Here is a 21,517-nt window from a genome sequence, read left to right on the forward strand (position 1 = left end):
TGCTTTGTTTCCTTTCCATCCTCACCAGAAGGGTGAAATCTTAGCCCTTACAGATATTTTTAGGCAGCCCTTAGGTCTGAGTATTACAACTTGCATAACGTGAGAGAGAAGCATCTGTCCTATTTTTTATTTTTATTCATGGAACTCTTTCTGAACCATTTTTTTTTTTAAAGACTGTCAACTAGCTGCTGTACACAAGCTTCCAGCCTAAAAAAAAATAGAACACCTGGATAGTTTTCTGATCAGTGCCATTGTAGAATTATCCTGCAAACTAATTGCATTTATTTATTATGTTGTTTTGTTAGGGCTTTTTAACTGCAGGGAAATGCCAGCGTGTCTCCCTGCCTTAGTTACAAATGTTCTCTACCCTGCAAAACTTCCTAACCTGAAAGATTTTTGGACTCTCAGGTGTCATGTATTATAAATTACCTGTCAGTTCAACTAAGATTATTTACTCAGGCACGCTGTGGGGAAGGCAACATAATTCCTACTATGAATTCAGCAAGTCAGCAAGTAGATGCCACATTGTTTACACTTCAGCAATATCCTAAAGCTCACTTACGCATATTCTGTAAGCAATTTCTTGGATGGAACAGTGCCTTTTAGCGGCCAGTTAAATGCATTACAGATTGGCTATGGAAACCCCCTGGAGACTCAGAGCAGCCGCTTTCCTATCAATTCAGGTAATTCAGGTCTCAGTTACCCAGTAAATCTGCTGCACTTCTGTAAACCACCTTCTATTGGCTTGAGAGCAGTTGTATCTACCTAAACAGCATAATTTATTAAATCAAATCTGCTTTGAGAAACATACACTCCTTCTTTAATTACTGCTGTTTAAATTCAGCCTCAATTAGCGACCTTGCCATTTGCTGAGATTACAGTGATTGGTATCCCTCACCATTTTCCTGGGGAGGGGTGAATGAAATACCATAGTGAGCTGCAGACACATGGTCTGTCCTTTCCCAAGAGGGTTGAAGCTCTGAATGCTGTCCACAGCTAAAATGGAGGGAGATGGCAGGGCAATAATATAATTATTCTACCACTGTATAATATTTTGTGGTCTCTAGATCTCAGCATAACAGTACAGCCATCACCTCCTCTAAAATCAGAGCAGACTCACAGAATGGGCAGACAAGGGGGATGAGGGGATGGGGAGTAGCTTTAAACTAAATGGAGGGATTTAGTTTAGATATTAGGATAAAATTTTTTACTCGGTGGGCAGTGAAGCACTTGCCTGGCTGTCCAGAGAGCTGTGGGTGTGCCCTGGAGGTGCTCAAGGCCACACTGGATGGGCCCTGGGCAGCATGAGCTGGTGGGTGGCAGCCAGCCCACAGCGTGGGGTTGGAGCTGGGTGATCTTTAAGATCTCCTCCAGCCTAAACCACCCTGTGCTGAGCAGTGGTGCACTGCTGTAAACATTTCACATGGATGAGCCTAAAGGATGCCCAAGGCTAGGAACAGAGCCCAGAGGTGGGCATTTTGGATCTGTGCTCTACTAATGAGCCAGCACCTCCTTGCACTCCTCCTCCTGCTGCTGGGAAGCCTGAGAGCCCACTGAATAGATATCAGAGCTGTTTTATGTTGGCATTTTGCAGTTGTTTCAGCCACGTTCTAAAGGAATGAGTCAGGGATTTGTCTATGTGGGAAGTGGTTTCCTCTCACATTACCTTATGTATGGATGAAGTACATTTCCTCTGCTGTGAGGTTGCTGATTGGGAAAACAAAGTAGTGTGGCTGACTGTCATTTTAGCGGCTGTACTTGGATCCCATTATGAAAAGCCCCCAGCCCCAGGAGGCTGGTTTGGATAACGCATTTCATAGCAAAGCTGGTGACATCACTCACATTCTTGTAAAGAATGACTAGAAAAGGAAAAAGCGGGGAAAAAATGCCAGTAGTTAATGTGATACATTAGACAACATGTTCTTCAGTGAAACTGGAAGAAAGTCAGTCTTGAAGACGTGAGCTATAATGCAATAATGAAGACAGTTCCCTCTGTGCTTCAGACAGTTTTTGTAGCAACGACTGTTAGAGAATCAGAGATAACGATGACGGCTTGTGCCTGCAATCATTACAGCTATGGCACACGCAGCATGCAAGATGTTTAATGTCAAACTAAGCAGCATCATGCTGTGAGACAGCAGCAAACAGCGCAGAGCTCACCTGCCTGCCCAGCTGGGTCAGAGCCAGAAAGCAGAGATGTTGCAAAGAAGGTAGATTGTGTTTGCAATGAGTTTGAGCCACAGAACTTGGGTTGGAAGCCTGCTGTGGTCATCTTCCATCTTCAGAGTCAGTTTGTTCCTGGAGTAATGGGCTCCTGAGGAGCCTGGCAAACACCTCAAGTGGTCATGACCATCTTCTGGGAGGCAAAGGGGAAAAGAAGGACTGGATGGGCTGAGGCAGGAGCAGGGAAGGTAAAGGGGAACAAATTAGACCTGCACAAATCCTTTAGGAGGATTCTGAATGGACTACAGCCAGCAAAATATTTGGAGAAGGAAGAAGACATAGGCCAGGACTAAAAGATTTCCCCAACCGTTCCTTACCTCAGCAAGGAATTCCAGCTTCTTTATGATTTGAGGCCTGAAATAGTTTCACGTTTTTAAAGAACAGCACTTTATTTGAAGTATTTTGATTAGCTATACAGAAGACAGGTTGCCAGGTAGGTGTTAAAAAGGGATTCTGCTGCTGTCAGTAAAGAACTTCCAAAAAGAATGTTATACATATGTATAGAAAATGCATACAGGTATACATCATGGAGCACTTAAACACATTTCTGTTTGAAGGTAATTTCTTCTGGCAAGGCAGCACAGCTCAGCACCGTGCTCTCTGCTCCAGCAGTACGAATGCATAACCCAGTATGGCCTTTGCCATGGCTGCAGTCAGGGGTTGTTATTAAATCTTTCCATCAGACACCCAGGCAGAGCAGTAAGCACATGGAAAGGAAGGAAGTGTACTTCTGTATAGGCTCAGTGTATATTTTCTCCATTTTCCAGTATTTCCTTTGCTTTCAACCTCAACACGTCAAATGATTGCAAATTGCAAACGTACCAGTTCCAGCTGAGCACAACTGGGGGTGAAATAGCTTTTCTTTGAAGCTACAGCTACAGTCCACTTGAAAAGCTGTAGGGAGAGCCACAGAAATGCACAAAGAGCAGCTGAAATTCTGACCTGGGGATTCAAAGCATTATGATTCATGAAATGAATTTTCAGAGGAGCTCCATAATCCATCAGGAGAGCAGCCTATGAAAGAGACCTCATTGCTACAGCTTAGATAGTAATCACTGGTAAATCTGTATTAAAAGACTTCCAGATCAGCAGAAAAACAATACAGACCTGCATAAATATACTTTACAATTTTATATACTTATATGTATTATTGTAACATTTGCTTTCATTGCTTTTCGGATGATCAAGAATCTCAATACACACTTAGAGTAGAGGAAAAATGTAAGATTAAGATCCAGGGCACAATCCTTTTACATCTTGAATTCTTCCTGGGAAGTGATGGGAGCATCATTGCACCCACCTTGGCTCCTCTGTGCATAACGATCTGGGAGCAGCTCTAAGTTCCATTGCTGGGGGCTCAGTTTTAATCTCCCTCAGCCTGTTGCCTGGAACATACCTGGGAGTGCAGTATCCAACAGCTTTGTAAGCATCGAGGCAATTTTCTGCTGACAAGCTGAGGCATCCCGAATGGCAGAATACAGCTGGAACCCAATCCAGAACCTTCCCCATACATTTCAGTGTTGCACATAGGAAATTGTGCATGTGTTTGCCTTGCACAGGCAGTGACTGAGCCACAGGCCATCACAGTAGTGGCATGCGAGTACGCACAGTCAGGTGCCTGAGGGTTCACATGTGCAGGCAGCTCTTGTGACCTGATGGGTGAAAACAGAAATCAGAGACCCACGGGGATCCTTATGAAATGAGCTATGCACTGACAATGTCAAGATAAAACACTAATGGGAGAGCTTCAATTCGCTTTTCATAGCTTTTCATTTTCTTCTTTACTCCCCAAGCACCATGTGACCAGTAACCTCTCCAATATTTTTTTATTCTAGTTGGCAACTAGTGATGTACTGTGTTTCAAGTGAAACTGAAGCACATGTCTTTGCTTAATAATCCCCCCATTCATTCCCACAGCCCATAGCTTGCCAGCACTGCTTTGTTCACATTTTAGAATTATGGATGATGTCAAGGCAGCCTTGATTAAAGGCTCAGCTAACTGCTGCTCAGCCGGAAAGTGGCTGAAGTAAACTATTATTTCAGTGAAGCACGCAAGCTTGGAGAGTGCATATTCTATAATATTCTACCATTAGGATTCATAGTAGAAGAAATTAAGGCTCTTAAGGGCTTTCCCAGGAATGTGAGATTACCCATGAATGTATCAGACATGCAACATTCACATACTCTTGGAGGGATTTTGGCTAATATTGGTACCTCTCAATAAACATGCTTTCAGTTTCTTCCTTCCTTCCCTCAAGCTTTCCTTTCCAACTTAGAAATTGTAGTCGCCCCAGGGGCAAACAAAGAACTAAGTGGAGTCCACACAATGTTTTGAAGTTGGAATCTACATTGGTCTGACTGTTCTTTTGTTCTAGACATTTAAACAAGAAGAAAACAACTCCCTGCTGGACATATAGCTGGTCTGTTAGGCGGAAACCGAGAGACACTGAGTCCTGTCAACAGCCAGACCAGGCATGCAGAAGAAAAGAAATGCTCTGTGCACGCAAGGGCAAATGACTTTCCAGTGGTGCATGAAGAAAACCAAAAAAGGTGATAGTGTATCTGTAGGTACTGTACAAGAATTTGTTGTAATCACAAGGAAACACTCAGTATTTTGGCTGAGAGCTGCTCCTCAAGCATTGCTTCCTGCTGGCTTGAGAACTCTGCAGGGAAATCATTGCCTATACTTCACAGGAGTACTTAAAGTTTAAAAAAATTCCAATATTGCCTGGTTAGTGGGAAAACAATCTATTGCTTTTGTTTAAAAACATATTTAAATAGATTCTTTTTTCACCTCCTTAGTCTTGTATCTGCAACTGTGTTTTGTGGCCGGAATGGTTGAGACTCGCTTGTCACAGCTCTCCTCTGGACAGATAACAACCCCCGTGTCAACAAAGAAAAATAGAGCGTCTGCATGATGTGGAACTGCTACAAACACAAATGTCTGCGTTTAGGTTGAGACACTCATTCTGCCCAGGAAACAAAGGGAGAAAAGAGATCAGTTTTTTGGCTCACAGTTTACTTCTTTTCTGCATGTTTTCCTCAGTTCCTCCCACCAACTCCCTTATTGTCTGAGCAGTCTTCAGCATGTGATAACTGTTATCAAGTGAACTCCAGTGACCTTCCTGCTAATTGTTTTTATATGACAGATTAATATTCCCATTGGATATCTTAAAGAATAGATCATGAATCAGAAAAGTCGGGACTGGGGAAAGGCTTTTGGGTCATCCTCTCCACCTCCCCCTGCAATAAGCATTGCAATTAAAAAAAAAAAAGAAAAAAAATGCTATCATTTTTGTAGCCTAATGTGTGATTGTAAAAGAAAATGGAGGTGCTCTGAAATGCAAATCCTGCAAGTGACCACCTGATGGATTTCCTCATTAATTTGCCAATTATTTCCTTCCAGTTTTTTTTACTGTTTCTGTAACCATAACAAACACCTTTTTGCTGACTGTGATGGTTCTTCTGCTATGTTCTAGCTTACTCTTACAGCGTTTGCCTCTGTCATTCACTGTCTGTTGCAGCATACAGTCATTTGCAGTTTCAGCCCCAGAACACAACAGAAATTCCCAGTTCTCCTGTCCACACAGCCCAGGCAATCACTCACATGTATTCTGTGATGCAGGCATCAGGGGATGATGAACAGTTATTGGTAGCTCAAATAAGACAGCTGTACTGGTAACAATTTTCTAAGCCACTGCCTTCAAGCCCCAGAAAGGCCAGCACTGCTTTAAGAAACAGTTTGAATTACTCCTCTTCACTGCAATTATAGCCAACTCCATTGGTGCAGAATTTGCCTGATGTTATTTCATTAAAGCTACTTCTACAAAACCAACTAGTTTACATAAACTCTAAATGCCTGGTGCTTTTATCCTTTCTCTGTAGATGCAGAGCTAACACTGTTTCTCATTTATTTTGTTTTCGTTTACATCCCCTTCTCCATCTGACCACACAAGCTTCTCCCTCATGACAGGTAGGATCTATGTGAAAATTTTAGCAGTTTCTCATATTTGGTGCAGGATTACTAAAGGAAGACTCACATGTGTCTTGTTCCCAGAAGACCACTTTTCTACCAGCACAACTGCTCTCTGCTGCCAAAGAAGGGATGCCCTGACTGTGGGTTAGATAATGTTTGCAGCAGCTATTGTACTTGGCTAATGAACCTTGGCTAATGCTTTCTTTTTGTTTAAACAAACAAATGCTCTTCTCCATCTTCCCTCTGCTCCTGCATCAGCCAATTAATCTGTCACCTTGGTACAGCAGATTGGTTTCCATCAGATGACTTCAGATATTTCTTAGCTCCCTCAGTAGACTAGAACCCAGTGAGTTGGACAGCAAAGGAGTGTTTCTCCTGGTTAGTGGTTTCCTTCAAACATAGTGCTGTGCTGCAAGGTGAGCCCCAGGCTGCCTCCATTCCTAAGGCACAGACCCTAGAAGCACCACCAGACTGCAGCTTGAACACCAAGTGGCAGACCAAGAGACAAGGCTGGCAAATCAGCTTTCAAACACAGAAGTCCACAGTACCAGTGCTAGCAAATTAAGCATCATCTGAGAAGCACATTTGGAAGGCAATTCTGTGCTTAAGCTTGTGGTACAAGCTTCTCTCTGCAGCACCTAGCCAATGGAGAGAATGGAGCCACCGGCTCCATTAATATTCCCATTTGTCTCTCCATATTCTTCTCTTTCCGCAGAATCTGGAAGCAGAGAGCCGCTGAACATTTATTGGTCCACTAAATCAGGAGGAGGAGGGATAAGATCCCGTGGATTCAGCCTAGCAACAAGGCACACATCATAGCTGTCGTGCATGAGGACATTGACGGCCACCACATTCCACTGGTTCTCCCATGTATCTAATTCGAGGATCTCTTTGGTGATGACTTCGTGACGAGCTGAAATGCAGAAACAACAGCAATCAGAACTGCAGCCAAACAGGATCAAAGAGGTTTGCAACAGTATTATTGCTGTTCTCTATAGGGTGCCAGTGAAAAGGTTCTTTGTGGTACCAACAGCTACACTGTCTGAGGAGTATGCAAGTTTGTCATAGAATCAGTAAGGTTGGAAAAGACCTCTAAAATCACCTAGTCCAACTGTCCGTCTACCACCAATATTGCCCACTGAATTATGTCCCTAAGTACAATATCTCCCTGGACACCTCCAGGGACAGTGACTCCATCACCTCTCTAGGCAACCTGTGCCAGTGCATCACCATTCCACAGATTCTTCCTAATGTCCAACCTGAACCTCCTCTGGCACAACTTGAGGCCACACCTTCTTGTCCTATCAAAATCAGTGTCATTATATAGCAAACAAGTTGGTGTAGATGGAAACCTATACAGGTTATTCACTATTCATCCTCTGAACAGCAGATAGAAACTTAAGGTTCCCCACCTTGCTAGGAGCATGCAGGTGGCATTTAATTATGCAATCATGTGTCAAATGCTCACTTTAAGACGTAGTGCCTATTGTTAATGACATGTCTACATGCACTGCATCATCTTTTCTTTGCCAATAAAGCACGACATTAAGGCAAGCAGCTTTTTACTAACAAAAGTAATGAAAGCATCACCACACAGCAGAGAACCATAGTTGTCAACCAGCAGTGCTGTATTAAACTTCTTGTGAAAAGGTAAAAACCTTTCTTTGCTTTAACTCTCCAGCAATGTTGTTATTCAAATCTAAGCTATTTCCTAAAAATAAAAAACATCTTTTGTTTTTGCCCACTTTTTCATCTTAAGATTGCTTTCTTGCAGAATGTAATCTCAGTCTAAACTTTTCTTACTTTGAGATGAGGACATGCATATGCTTTGCTCTTAGATTGCTTCTCTTTCTTATGAATCTCTGAGCAGATTTTCTAGGAGCCAGGTCTCAAAGATTGACAAGAAGAAATCACATAATAACAGAATTATCAGAGCTGGAAGGGATCCTCTAGAGATCATCTAGTCCAACACCAAATACTTTACAGGTAATAGGGTAGGAATATGGTGTATATTCAACACCATTTTGAGTCTTGAAAGGCTTATGACAGAATAAACTGTAAAGGGTCCACACTGTGATCCACATTCAGATCTTTTCTTTATTATTATTTTTTATACCACCTGAAAACCAACCCTTATCTAGTGGCTGCATCCCATCCTTTGGATACCACCCTTCTATGGTGTTACTGTGGTTTAAGTTCTGAGCAAAATTGGTGCCGATGTAACCATGGCGTAGCGCCATGGGATTTAGACACCCCTAGGGTTCCTCTACAAGTAGTTCCAGGGTGCGGGGAGATCACATGAGGAAAAAAAGACTTATTCCACTGTTGGAATTGTTTTTCTTGCTGAACTATTTAGGTGCACGTCTGTGTTTCTGCACATGTGCAGGACCTGCAGCAATTGAGGATCTCTTGGCTTTTTGGAAATTTGCGTTGTGCATTTACCTAAGGCCACTCCGGCAATGTTTTTGTTGGCCTAAGCCCTCCAGGACACTCACAGATCTCTAGGAGATTGCTTGAGGATTAGGATGAGATCTCAGAATTTGGCCTCATCTGAGTAGTCCTTGTTCCATTCCTTTCTTCTCTTCACAGAAAGTGAACCAGTAGTCGTGATGCTTTGCTCATTAAGTGGTTCATTAAGTACAGGAGAATAGGTAGGAAGGCAGCGACCTTCCACAGGACAAGGCAGTGAACCTCAAAAATACCCCACAGCACATGAAGAGAAAGCACAACCGAACCCCTAAGTGAATAGCACATGCCAGTACCAAAGAGTTCATGTGTATCCATATGACCCTGTGACAGGGAGCAGGTTTTTCCTAAGATACAGCTATGAAGACAAACAGACCTGAGCTGTGACACAGGAGGCTCCAGTCCCTGGATTTATTATTAGATCATCTCCTTTATGCAGTAAATTTGTACGCTTGGATTTTCTTTGGCATATATCATGACAAAAATGAGACAACCGGAGGAAAAGAAATCAAACAGTGGAAGTGTCTGAAACCTTCGGTGGGTGATTGTGACGCTACAGAGAAAATCATAATTAAAACATCAAAGGCAAACTCAGCTGTCCTTCCTTGCAAGCCTCGCTGTGTTTTTCCTGACCCTGGCAACTCACAACCTTTAATGTCCCTTGTTTCCCTTTTTTGTGGGATAATGTAGCCGGTTTTGTTCCCCTCTGCAAATTCTGCTTTCCAGCATGTGGACTGTTGGCTTGCTCTTAACCCTTGGGAGATAAAAAGGTTACGGTGCTGGAATAAAGGAAGCAATCACTTCTCCAGTCTTGTCTTGTTTCGTATGAAAGGAAGCAGCACCCTTTGGGCAAGAAAGTTCATGTGAGGAAAAGCACTGCTCACAATATCGTTATGCTTCAAAATATGACACACACCCTTTCTTTTTCAGATGAGAAATGGGCTAAAACACCTCAACTTTGACCCCTTCACTTCTCCCTCCCACACTCCCTTTGCATGGACTGAGGAAAGGTAATTTTTGTCACCAATTCCAGAAGTTGGTCACCTTTGATTCCAGACTGTAATGTTGGATTTGTATTTTAATCCCAATAAACTGCTTAAAATTTACCCAGGTACAAAGAATCTCACATTCGGCCTCATCTGTTTATCTTATTTGTGTTTGTTTGCTTCTAAGGCAATAGCTTTGCAGCCAAATTTATTTAAAGTTGATAGACAGATACAAAAAGAAATAGGCTGTATTACATGGATTGTCCTCTTAAAAAGCCACCCCACAATTCCCTGTCACACGTAGCACCATTCTGCATCACTTACCAGGCAGGCGCCTTAACTAAGGAAGGGATTTCACTCCCTTCCAAGTGCTTTCAATCTTTTCTTCCTACGAAATGAGGCTGTATTTTTCTGCACGTTATTGTTTAATCCAAGAAGATGAAAATTGTTAAGAATCTTCTCTTACGGTTTGCTTTTCAGCATTAAACTCCTTTATATTAGAATCATTTGGGTAGTACAAACCTAAGCCTAATGCTTTCAAAAAAGTATAACAGCACTTACAGCAATATGGCTTTTTCCTATTTGGGAAAGGAAAAGGCTGTTTTCTCTCTACAAAGGATGTTTTTTATTTTGATATGGCCTGACTTCATTTTACGTTGTGTGCTTTCTCATGTCATTTGAATAAGGACAGACTGTAAATCAGGATGAACCACACTCAGAAAGACCCACACTATGACTGCAGGCAATGTTATAAATATTTGATCTACCTTTTTTTCTTTTTTTTTTCCCCAACTTCCTTCAGTTCGGGGAGGAGGAACATCTTCTCTTCAGAGTATACTACTAATACAGCTCTGGGTTGTTGGGTTTTTTTGTATCTTTCCTGTTAGAAACTGAATGTTTGATAGCATTGTTTCAGGATGGAGAAGTTATTAAAGAGATAGACATAGAAGAATTAAGCAACATGCTTAACAGGCAGAAAATCTATAGCTCGTAGAGGACTATCAACCACTCAGCTATTATTTTGGTAAGCCAATACCAAGAAATTTATTCTATGGACTGTTTGATGTACAGAACACTGAACTCAAATAAAATCATGGTGAATTTTAGTTCATTGGAATTAAACCTATAGCAAGTTTGCTGAAATGTGGTCAAGTTTTTAATTCCTCCTTACAAGAGCCTGCTGATATCAACCATTCTATGAGCATTCATTTTATGGAGAAAAATTAAGGAAATACTGAGAGCACGTTCCATAATGTAGGGTGCTTCTGCACTCATCAGTGCAGGGCATAGATAACCAAACTAGCTTTGGACAAGCACGCCTGCATCCTAACCGTGGCATAGCCATTGCTGTATGGCCAACAGTACGTAAGGAAGTTTATTCAAAGGAGGACCAGGTACCTCAGGATGGAACCATAACGAGTAATAGGCATGTATCATAGAATCACAGAATCTCTAGGGCTGGAAAAGATCGCCCTAACCATCAACCCACCCCCACCATACCTACTGACCACTGGCCCCTCAGTGCCACATCTCCATGGTTACTGAACACCTTCAGGGACAGTGCCTCCACCACTCCCTGGGCAGCCTGTGCCAGTGCATCACCACTCTTTTTTGAGAAGAAATTCTTCCTAACATCCAGCCTGAAGTAGTCTTGGTGTCACATCTGCCCTTGTCCATAAGATGCCCTGAAACATCCTCACCTAGACTGCTTTCCCAGCTCCTGCTGATGTCAGTCCTGGCACTTCTCAGGTTGTCTCAGAACCTTTTCCCGTCAGCACAGTACTCTAACAAACTTTATCTTCCCTATCCATAAATCTATTTATGAAAAAAGCCATCAGACTTCTAGTGGTTGAATTGTTAACTAGCTGCTCCGCTCTTTCCATGGAAAAAGCACTTGAACATCACAAGGTGCCCATCAGTCCCCAAAGCCACATACTGAGGGTGCTCTTCCAAAAGATTCCCGGGTCCTTGTCACCCAGCAGCCGCTCCAGAGCTGCCCGGAAGCAGCTCGGCCTCCAGTGCTGGTTCCTAACTGGTTTTGCATGCCATTATCTGCACCAGAGAGCAGACGGTGATTTTAAACATGTGGGATTAGCCTCTCCTACTTATCTTCCTCGCCACTAATAGCTGCTTTCATAATTACATGATGTAGAGTTAGGTGACTTGGGAATTGACATTTGTGTCACACTGGGAAGAAAGTGCATTTAGATCATTATCTCCAGATGTACTGGTTCCTGATGTGCAGAAGAAAAAAGAGTAAGTTCATCAAGTCTGTGGCCTCCAATCCCATCTGAGCCTGCGAGCAGCCCCCAACTCCACCAGCCTCGCTCACACCCAGGGGGTCACACATCCATCATCCACGCCTGTGGGCAGAAGCAGGCAGAGAATACACAGGAGAGGGAACTTGGCTCGGCTGTTTAACATGCTGGCCAGCCTTCAGGATGCCGAGTTCCAAGGCAGCGTTCCCCACCAGACACGGCAAAAGCTGAATTTACAGCTATGGCTGCTCACTGTTTTCCAAGCACCGGCATGGAGTAAGGTAAGCCACTCGCTCTCATAGGCGAGGCTTCTATCCTCTCGCTCTGCTGTCTAATTCTTCAGGACCGTAACTGTGATCCACCCATTCCCTCACAAATCAATATCTATTAAAATAAATAAAGAATGGCCGACAGGAAGGAGCTTCTGATTCAGTTATTTCAACTGATTTTCTTGGGATTGATCCAGCTGCTTCAGCTTTTGAACTCTTTCCAGTTATCTATTGTTCGTGGGCCAGGCCTCCTCCAGCCCTATGGGCATGGATGCTGATGGTGCTGGGGGCAGGACGGTGGGTCACAGCAGAGCAGGATCAGTGCTCCTGGAGTCAATGCACCATTCACGGGAATAAAAGCTGGGAGATCAGAATAGGAATCAGCGGCCTCCGACCATATTAAGATACTGTTTCTAAATGCTTTGTGATGGGCTAATACATTATTAATCGGTGATATAAAGCATGTTTGGACTGTACGCATGACAGGCAGTTATGAACACAATGGAAGATGTCATACATGGCTGTGAGCCATGTTTCTAAACAACCTATTGACCTCTTTAGCAATTAATTAAGATGCATTAAAATGTCAATTAATCATTTATTAACCCTTTATAAGTTATAAATGAATCTTTGCAGGGAGCATGACCGAATTACTAATACAGTCAGGCGGCAGGCTGAATTTAGATCTGAAACAAGCAGGTGCTGCTCACCAGCGATTCCCTGACCTGCACTGGCCTTATTTACCACAGTGAGATTCTAGCTAATGAGCACAGGGCTGGAAGGAGCACCCCGGAGAGGTGTCAGAGCAGCCCTTCAGAGAACGGACAGAATTCAAGTGGCATTTTTCAGAGTGGACCCATAGACAAGCAGCAGTGCTGTGTCAGATTTCTGTACTGAGTGAAACGCAGGGACCTCGAATCCATTTCATGGGTGGGGATGCATATGTAAATGGTAACAACTGTGGGCAGGAGAACTTTAATTATTCATCACTGCCTGGTAAATTCTAACCGAGGGAAGCAAGCAGTGCTGCAGATCTGCAGCCCAGGGTTTGCCCCTCTGCTTTATTTAGCTGGGAACATGCGAAGGTGCTGGAGAAACAGCTTTCCTTCCAATCCTTCATCCCCCAAACTTCACAAGTCTAGTATTTACTGTGCCAGACTTCTTAATGTCTAGATTTAATTTGATTCCAGTAATGTACCATAACCACTATAATAAAAAAAAAACCAGGCATTACAGCGATTCTCCATCTAAATCACATAATGGATGAGGCTGAGGGGAACAGCCTTTATGGGAGATTAGTCAAAATAAATAACTATTAAGCTAGTCCACTGTCAGGAGAGGGTGGCATGGAGATGCAAACTCATTAGCTCAGCTGGAATACAGTAATTATGACCCGGCTCTGCGCTGCCGCAAGCAGTGCTGCTGCTATTCCAGCACATGGATTGCAATTTATGTAAATAGGGAAGAAGAGGCCAGAAAGCACACCTGGGGTAAGCATGCTTTTTTTTTTTTTTGGTAGAATCAGAGTTACACAGCTAGCAGACTGTTACCATATCACCTATCTAACAGCTGCAGACAAAATTGAGATTCTTGTGCTCCAAGTCCAAAGGCATCTCTTCCCCTTTTCCTCCCGCCACCAGTAATACCCCTGGAGTGAAAAAATGAATTACTGTTTGATAGCAGTGATAAGTAAATAGCAGATCTGAGCTGAGCTGCTCTGGCCCCACACAGAATTTTAACATATAGAGTAGGGAAGCAGCAAACGTTATCTTCTCTATGAACAGCGCTGAAGAAAGATGGCAGAACAGCCAGTTCAGAGAAAGGCAGTTCCACATCAAATGCAATAGCTGATAAAATCACAAGGCGTTTTAAGTGGCATGAGCCGCTACCAGCAGACCTGTAAAGCATCTTATTTGAATTGAGGTGGCTGTCCCTTCGCTTTGCACACCAGCTGATGCCACATGGGAGTACAGTAATTACAATGAAGTTTAAATATGATAGAATTTAGTTCAAATCTGAGGCAGACAGTTGGACTAACACCTATAGACTAAAGCTATGATCAAGAAAACAGAGCCCCGCTGATTGTTCCCCCTGCCCCAGCCCCCAGAGACATGCTGTGAGATCTCTTTGAGGCTACAGCACGACATCGAGTATGTGCCTCCATGAGCTGATAGCAGTCACAGCAAACACACACTTGCCTTCATTCTTTTCACTGGAAAAAAAAAAAATCTGTAATATTTAGAAGCAGTCAAAGGGAAAGAGAATACAATGTGGCAGGCATTTATTTGTGTGTAGTGCTTGCTGCGTACCTGCAGAGCTGCTCACCCCTCCTCCAACAAGGAGCACTAATGAGTCTGCTTCTGCCGTGCCCAGCTTCACATTAATAGCTGCCAACCTGTGCAGGTGTCAGGTTTTAGAGCTATGTAAAGGCAAAGGAAATAAGATGCATGAACAAGAGCACTATGCTCAGTCTGCGAAGGCTGCTTTAAAATCCATAGCTACAGCAGTAAATGCAGCAACATATTTTAGCAATTAGTGGCAAGCTGGCTGCTGCACACTGGGTCCTTTTGAATATTCATACTGCGACTGTCATTTTCACTCTGCAGAACTACAAACCAGTGGATAAACCCAATGATTTTAAACATTTCTGAATCTCTTGCTGAGTGCTACAACATTGCTAACAAAAGGCAGGCAAACACACTCGTGCCACTCAGTTACGTGAGCTGGAGCTGAGCACCAGAGATGTGCAGAGTGTTGGTTCTTATTTGTCATAGTCGTTTTAGTAGAAAATGAACTAATTCATATAAACAATGGGCTAATGGACAATGTATGGCAAGCCATGCTAAAGCAGGAAACAGGAATTTGAATTCAAAACAAGCAGAAGTTGGATGCTAGGAAAACTTATTATCCAAAAGAGTTGTCGGGCATAGGGACGGACTGCCCAGGGAGTGTGGGGTCACCATCCCTGGGGTGATCAAGAACCATGGAAATGTAGCACTGAGGGACGTGGTCAATGAGCAATATTGGTGGTAGGTGGACAGTTGAACTGGATGATCTTAGAGGTCTTTTTCAACCTTAACGATTCTAGGTGTTTCCAATACAGGTCTCAGAGTGGTTTGTTCTATCTAACCATAGACGCCAGGATCCCAACAGATTTGCCTTAGATATGCCAACTCTGAGTGCTCATATGCTGATAGAAACATGAAACATTAAGAGACAAGAGGTTCTCAGGGTTCTGAATTGCCTTCTTGTCTTTCAGAGCAGACTTAAAGCAGCAAGGAGATGAATGTCCCTCTGAAAGTGTCTGTGCTTCTCCATAGGCTGCATGGAGCCTGGGGTCGCTAAGGTCTTCATGTAGGCACCCCAGCTAAGTCTAAATTTCTGCTTTCTCTTCCTCTGCTCCTGGGGATGCTGTTAGTGCTAATCCACTTCTCCTCCAAGCAAAGATTTGGTAGGCAATACAAGTGGGATGCAATTCCTGCCATCACAAAGCTTCAAGGAGTGTCATACAGGGCAATCTCAAAAGGGCAACATCTTGTCTTTCCATCCAAAATTAAGATCCTTTGGGCACTTGACAGCTATTTCTCAGTGTTGTGTTTGAGTATAGCATCTCTGGCCTCTAATTAACCATTCAGATCTACGGTCATACAGGAAGGCGCACAGAGCATGGTGCCCACAAAAGTAAAATTAAGATGAATAACATCCTTATTAGAGCAGCTTTTACATTGTTGGATTAAGAGCGAGGTTAAATGAACGCAAAGGGAAATTGAGGGAGTTGGAGACAGATATCCAGTACATAGAGGGTCCCTATACACAGCTGCTTATATACGCTGGCAAAGACTTTCCAGCACAGCAATATCTTGGGCTCGTGTGCTTTTTTTTGAGAAGCACTTGTACTCAAGTGTTCACAGCAGCCTTTTAGAGTTCAGCAGGCAGCAAACAGAGCCTACAGCTGTGCCTCCAGCTTGTTCCAAAAACTCCACTTGGTCGAAACTAAATTACAATGTTTGGTAAAATTGGAGTATCCTCTCTTGGTTGCATCCCTCACAAAAACTGAAGTTGCATGCCAAGAAACCCAAAAGACTAAAACCAAACAAGCACATTCTAAAATAACCCTATCTGCTACCAAAGCAGCAGCACATGCTGTTCTGGGAATATCCTGAATCTGTTGAGCAGCTGTAATTGTGAAAAAGTCAAGCCACTCTCCAAGTTCCCACATGACAGTAATAACCCTCTGTCCCTCACTCCAGCCTTCACCCCTAAAGAACAATACACCTTCCAGCATGCAGAGAGACAGGGACAGGGAAAGAAGCCAGCTAGATAACCTTCAGGTTCAGCACATGAACTCCAGACATCTATTCCTTGATGGTAGTAACTAGAAGCTATTGTTATGAAGATTTAAACAACCCTTTTCCTTTAATAAATTGAGGGTCACATTAAGAAGCCTATCTTTAAGGCACAGCTTCCTCTCAACTCCTCAGGCATTTGGATATACCAGATTTACAGCTGACAGTAAGAATCTTATTTTGGCTCCCTTTTAAAAGACATCACAATGTCTAACACCACAATCACTCTTTCTGCACTGGCATACAAAATGCATGCATAGCAGGGCCAGGTTGCACAGGTAACAGCGAAATTGACATTTTCTAACTCCAACTTACTGCTTTCCAATCTAAACAGTACTTTTAGGGCAGCGGAGCTCAATGCACAATCATAATATTGACTGCAATAACACAGCCAGGAGTCGGGACCCATAGAGCAGGCATTGTATGTACATACAGAAGACGGCCAGCTTGAAACCCACATGGGAACTTCCCACCTCTCCCAGTACTACCATTCTTAACATGAGACTCAGAGACAGAACATGGTGGTACTGTAAAGAGCACTTTTATGGCTCTGAAGCTATCTTATTCAGAAAACTTCATACTAAGCTGTTAGTCATCTTGAATGAAATTGCTTCATTTTCCAGTGAAAATGATCAGCCTTTTGAGATGTAAACCCACTGACTGAATAGGCTTTTTCCTTACACTGCTGAGGAAGAAGACAGATATGATGACACTGTGTTTGCTATGGAAATGCAAACATTCTGATGCTATGATGCATCATAACCATAATAGTTCTGAGGTTGCAGAATTTCCATCAGAGATGGCATAAATGCAGGCCTGTTAGTGAGCTGCCTGCTGTACAAGTGTTTTCAGGAAGCAGCCTCTTCAAGCAGCAGCAAACAAAGGGGAGGTGAGCTGTGAACTAAGACGTGGCAATCAATTTAAAACAGAGCAACCACAGAGTTTGTAATGCAACTAAAAACCAACACAGCCGTAGTCAGTATCATGTGGAGGATACATCTCCCAGGGACACCACGTGAACATTCCTGGGCAGCAGTGAGCCTGACATGACATGTATTAGTAGTGCATAATGCATTTCTGCATTATCTGCATTTTCTGCCATCACGCAGAAAGGAAATAGGGGTAGCAGCTGCTCCATAGCAGGAGAGTAAGTGTGCATGTGTTGAGAGGCTCTCTGCATTTATGATTAGAATATAATGCTTAACAATACTGGGGATTTAGGCAGTAGGAAAACGAAGGGAGAAAGGTGGTCGTTACGCTGGGATTAGAAATCACCAGATCAGGGATTTTAGTACCTCAGCTCCCAACCTGGGTTACTGATTAAATGCACAAGGTTTTCCAGCACTGAAAATGAAAAGCATGTCAGTAAATAGAGCCAGCTACCACAGATCAATAACGCCTTAGTCTCCAACAGATACGCTCAAGTTCTTTCACGTCCATAACATACGCTGAGATTCTGATCTTAATGGCTCTGAATGTAAATCCAGAAGAATTCTGCTGAGTTCACAGTTTTGAAAAGATTCAGTGCTGATCAGAAACATCCCTAATTTTTCGTGCTTTGATAAGGAAAAAGCATGAGCGGATGAACAGAACACAATGCATATTGACATTAGGAGTCAGCAGTCCAAAGGACTCATTCAGCTCTGTGGCTCCAGGGCATGCCAGTGCCACCGACAGGGTTATTCAGCCAAGTCAGTTTGCGTACAGGGAAAGTTATTTCAACTGGGCAAAGAATCTCAGACTCATTTGAGTACCTGCTCCGTGAAATCCTCCGCAGAGGTACAGCTTGCCTTCCACGCAGCCTGCACAGGTAGAGTTTGTTCGCAAGGAGAGGAGCGGGGAAGGCATAGGAGGTCCGTCCCTCCAGAAGTCTCCATCAGGGTTATAAATCTCCACTGCATCAAGACATTTCCGTGTCTGCCCCCTGTCGCGGCCAAGGCACCCAATTCCTCCTATGGAAAAACGACACATAGGTCAAATGTAGCAGCCCCGGGTTCTGCAGGAAAATACATTACTGGTTGCATCTTTTTTTTTTGTTTCCACATCTTCATGTGCCTCCTGTTCCTTTTCATTTTGCAGCTCGGAAAGATCATTAGAAAGTGAACTCAAAGCAGGACACAACCCATTACTTACAGAAATCCGGCACGATCCTTTCTGAGGGCTTGTAACAAAGGAAGGACAAGAAACATGTCTTCAAAACACAAAGGTATTTTATCTTGTTTTCTTCATTTGTGTTATAAATTGTCATGATTATGTTTCGTGTGCTGGAGTTTGTCATTAAGTTGCAGTGCAAATTATTTCCCAGTTACTGCTAGTGCACATGAATCTCACTTGCTAACCAACAGCTATTTGGGTTTGTCATTCTAAATGAAAGAAAGGTTATACCCATTTCTTAAGCAAAAGAGACAAAACCATCCTATATGCAGGAGTACCAAATGAGTTATTTGTGACAAGTTCCACTGCTGGAGGGTTAATTAGGATGCCTGAATTCCACGTGTGGGACTGAAACAGATCCCAGTTTTACAAACTGTGCACTGCACTAAGCTTGTCTATCAGAGAGATGAGCCCCTAGTTCTAGCCCCCTAGCCCCCCAGTCCCCATTTACCTCTTCATGTAGACTGTACTATTTCTTCCAATCTTGGCAGCACTCTCTGAAGATATTTGCAAGAGAACAACGTAACTGTTGATCACAATACTCCAAATTGGCCACCACCATTTTTCCTGATCTGTATTTTAGATTCAAGTAAGGACAAGATAAACATCCTTACTTGAATAAACATCCCATGAGAGCAACAAACTGAGAACCAAATTCAGCATCCATTAACCTCAGCTGGAAGTTTTCCTCCAGCTGAACTTGCAGTGTTTGATTCAATTTTTGAATTTCTCAAGCACTTATACGTACATACCATGGTTACCTCAACACCCAGTGTCAGTGCTTCCACTTGGTAGGTAATTACTTTGTTCAACTATCAGCAAAAAGTTAACTACTAAAGCTTGGTGAGTTGAAAGCCCTAACATTCAGGAAAACATTTCTAACCCTGTTGGAAGTTTCCTGTCCAATGCTTAGCATAGAATTCAATAAAGAAATTAGCAAAAAATTAACTTGCATTGGATGGGACATGATGCCATTCTCCTAAATTTATCAAGAAAAGCTTCAAGGAGTACTCAGACAACTTCTGCTTTAGATAAAGCTATTTAATTGATAGCTTACCACTCTTTGATTCTGTAGTATCCTTAAAATCAGAGTATAGGGCAACTTGATACCAGGGCAAGAACAGTCTATGGAGTGCAGAAAAAGACAGTTAAGGCAGTTTTCATTAAGAGCAAATAATATTAAAGCTCCCAATAGACTGATTCAATCTGCTCAGGAGACAGCTTTGCAGTGCCAAAGAGACTGCTGCAGGTTACCAAGCTCTTTTCAAATTGCTCAAGTGGTACTTGAGTTCTGCACTGAAGAACAGGCATGTATCCATGAGGAAGAGTCTTCCTCTGAGGAATGAAGGAGGGTGCTGTGCAGAGGAATGGATGATACCCGCTGAGGCATGCACGTGGCATATCAGACTCAAATAACTGAATAGCTTTTTGATTGCCTAAATATTTCATGTAGGCCAGTGCTTAAAATGCCCCCAGAACATTTTCTATAAGCCTAGTTGCTATTTGCTATTTTCCTAGTGTATTTTTACTGTCATTGCCAAGTTCTGTAACCATGGGGCATGGCAGCTTCAGAAATAAGAAATAATGAGGTACAGCGCAGTCGGTGCCTTTGCAAAAAAATCACCACCATTACTAGTTAATGAAGACACACAGCTGCCAGCTCAGGGGATCAGCTCCAAGCATTTCCCCTGTACAATTATTAGAGAAGTAATCTTTAGTTGTCTCTTGGAGATCTTTTCAAAAGTTTAAGAGCTACCACATTCTCAAACATTTACAAAACCTTCATTGGATAATTTAGGCAATTTAAATTCGACCTCATTTAATCCTGTCGCAATCAGACAGTCCTGAAGGTACAAGATATCTCCAACTTATTTTCACTCTCAACAGCCATTCCAGTTAAATGCAATTTCATGTTCAATTTACAACAAAGACAAAGCTAAGTTCTCAGCAAAGAGAAAATGAGAAAGAAAATCAGAGGGAAGACTAATTTTCAAGCTTTAAACAACAAGAAATCAAACTCACAGAAAATTTCAATCTCCTCTTTTAAAACAATGCTAACACTGAAATACTGCTAACAGAGGAATGCAAGGATATTAGATTCTACCAGCACTGCCTTGCCTTGTTCCCACATATGGTAGTTTAGAAATGCTCCTGCAAGACAATACTTTTTCCTCTACAGAGACCAACTTCTCAGGCCTCTTCCCAAAAGGCTGAATACACAAATCAGCCAGAAAATTTCTCAAAGAGAAATCAAATCACATCTGCAACCAAGTAGAGGCATCTCACATTAAACAGACCATCCATCACCTACAATGTGTACAGCACGCAAGACTCGAAATTGGCAGAAAAAATAAACTTGCCGTGTCAGGCAATTCATGCTGCTTTGTGCTTAGCCACTCACAGAACCCAGAACTCATCCTGTCCCATTGCCTTCTTTGCAGAGATTTATTAAACCATTAGGAGTACAAGCGGAGACATATGGAATTGCAGTTAAGATCAAGAAGGTTGTCTGTTTTGTGTTCTCTGAGTGCCAAAGCTGACCGAATGAGTTGATGCTTTGTTCCTATAGAGGCCTCTATGCAGAACAGAGGTGCCTCTAGGAGGTCAAGGGAGAGCAGTAGAAGGGCAGAGGGCTGTAGATTGTTTGGGAGAGACTATGCCAAGCAGAGGTGTTCAAGACACTTGTTGATGTGGCACTGAGGGACGTGGTTTAGAGGGCAATATTGGTGGCAGGTAGATGGTTGAACTTTATGATCCCAGAGGTCCTTTTCAACCTTAATGATTCAGTGATTCTAAGTGCCCTACTAGCAGCACATGGTAAAGAAAGGGTCAATACTGT

General features: G+C 42.8%; 2 protein-coding genes across 8 annotated transcripts in view; one reads left to right on the plus strand and one right to left on the minus strand.

Annotated features, from left to right (window-relative positions):
• Nucleotides 1-2,595: 2,595 nt before the first annotated feature.
• Nucleotides 2,596-21,517, minus strand: part of KBTBD12 (kelch repeat and BTB domain containing 12) — a 50,627-nt gene continuing 31,705 nt past the window's right edge. For 6 of the 7 annotated variants that reach the window (XM_048957880.1, XM_048957878.1, XM_048957883.1 and 3 more), the window contains 2 exons: nucleotides 18,279-18,476; nucleotides 2,596-7,112 (listed from right to left, as the gene is read on the minus strand). In XM_048957880.1, coding sequence (XP_048813837.1) covers nucleotides 6,943-7,112; nucleotides 18,279-18,476 — 368 coding nt within the window. In that variant the 3' untranslated portion in view covers nucleotides 2,596-6,942. The remainder of the gene's footprint in view (nucleotides 7,113-18,278; nucleotides 18,477-21,517) is intronic. The other variant, XM_048957884.1, reaches the window with a different exon arrangement.
• MGLL (monoglyceride lipase) overlaps nucleotides 18,219-21,517 on the plus strand; it is an 89,278-nt gene continuing 85,979 nt past the window's right edge. Inside the window, exons 1-2 of the mRNA XM_048957887.1 lie at nucleotides 18,219-18,334; nucleotides 18,604-18,730. Of these exons, the coding sequence (XP_048813844.1) occupies nucleotides 18,712-18,730 (19 nt within the window). The 5' untranslated portion in view covers nucleotides 18,219-18,334; nucleotides 18,604-18,711. The remainder of the gene's footprint in view (nucleotides 18,335-18,603; nucleotides 18,731-21,517) is intronic.

This window comes from Lagopus muta, chromosome 11, assembly GCF_023343835.1.
Source record: "Lagopus muta isolate bLagMut1 chromosome 11, bLagMut1 primary, whole genome shotgun sequence".
In the NCBI taxonomy this organism is placed as follows: domain Eukaryota; kingdom Metazoa; phylum Chordata; class Aves; order Galliformes; family Phasianidae; genus Lagopus; species Lagopus muta.